The sequence below is a fragment of the Colobus angolensis genome, unplaced genomic scaffold, assembly GCF_000951035.1.
Source record: "Colobus angolensis palliatus isolate OR3802 unplaced genomic scaffold, Cang.pa_1.0 Scaffold729, whole genome shotgun sequence".
NCBI classification, from domain to species: Eukaryota; Metazoa; Chordata; class Mammalia; order Primates; family Cercopithecidae; genus Colobus; species Colobus angolensis.
In genome coordinates, this window is record NW_012121032.1 from 12,606 (window position 1) to 14,099 (window position 1,494).

At 34.3% G+C, this 1,494-nt stretch overlaps 1 protein-coding gene across 1 annotated transcript in view; it reads left to right on the plus strand.

The window, feature by feature from the left end:
- The window catches only part of LOC105501585 (zinc finger protein 85-like), a gene marked incomplete at its 5' end in the record, with an annotated part of 1,919 nt that extends 539 nt beyond the window's left edge, over nt 1-1,380 (plus strand). The window contains 3 exons of the mRNA XM_011927571.1: nt 133-738; nt 931-1,061; nt 1,186-1,380. Coding sequence (XP_011782961.1) covers nt 133-738; nt 931-1,061; nt 1,186-1,380 — 932 coding nt within the window. The remainder of the gene's footprint in view (nt 1-132; nt 739-930; nt 1,062-1,185) is intronic.
- Nucleotides 1,381-1,494: the final 114 nt, after the last annotated feature.

Genomic DNA, 1,494 nt, shown 5'->3' on the forward strand with positions numbered 1-1,494 from the left:
ATATAGAAAGGTCTTCATTCATTCATCATTGATTAATCAAGTCAGGAAATAGATAATTTGGGAAAACATCACACATATGATAAAATTTTGACAGCCTTTAGGCAGGTCTCTACCAGTATATTTGTATTGCAGAGAAAAATCAGTGCAATAAATCTGATACAACATTAAGCCAAGGCATAAGCCCCAGAAGACATCAGAAAACTCTTTTTCTACAGAACCATTACAAATGTAAAAAATGTGAGAAAGCCTTTCATGAATGCACCAACCATATCCATCAGAGTATCCATATTCAAGAGAAGTCTGCCAAATGTAACAAGTGTGTAGTAACTTTTATGCAGTCATCAAAACATACTCAGCCTCAGAAAATCCATGTTGGAGAAAAGTCACACAGATGTAATAATGGTGAGAAAATCCTTAGTAAATTGTCAAGTCTAAGAATACATGAGATAATCCATAATGAAGAGAAATCTTACAAATGTAAAGAATGTGACAAAGCCTTTAACCATCGTTCACACCTTACTCAGCATCAAATAATTCATACTGGAGAGAAACCATACAAATGTAAAGAATGTGGCAAAGCCTTCAATTCTAGTTCACATTTTACTATACATCAGAGAATTCACACTGGAGAAAAACTTTACAAATGTAAAGCATGTACCAAATATTTTACTTATTCTTCAAATCTTGTGCATCAGAGAATTCATACTGGAGAGAAACCTAACAAATATAAAGAATGTGGTAAATCATTTAAAGTGTCTTCAGCCCTTACTTAGCACAATAGAATTCATATGGGAAAGAAGCCCTACAAATGTAAGGAATGCAGCAAAGCCTTTAACTGTAGGTCATACCTAACTAAACATCAGAAAATTCATACCAGAGAAAAACTTACACATGTAAATCATGTAGCAAATCTTTTTCTCGTCCCTCAAGTCTTATTATCCACCAGAGAATTCATACTGGAGGAAAACCCTATAAATGCAAAGAATGTGGCAAAGCCTTTAATTGTAGTTCACGCCTTACTTGACATCGAAGCATTCATACTGGAGAGAAACCCTACAAATGTAAGGAATGCAGCAAAGCCTTTAACTGGAGGTCATGCCTAATTAACATCAGAGAATTCATACCAGAGAAAAACTTGACAAATGTAAATCTTTTTCCCATTCCTCAAGTTTTTTTGTCCACCAGAGAATTCATACTGGGGGAAAACCCTATAAATGCAAAGAATATGGCAAAGCCTTTAATTATGCTTCACACCTTACTCAACATCAAGTAATTCATACTGGAGAGAAACCCAACATATGTAAAGAATGTGGCAAGTTATTTAATCGATGCTCAACCCTTTCTCGACATAAGATAATTCATACTAGAGAATATCTATAGTTGTGGCAAATGTGGAAAGAGTTTTTATCCAAAATATAGAGCTTAAAAATCACCATAGAGTTTATAGGGAAACAGACTTTGCAGACTGAATAAATGGGAGGAAGTATTTAATCA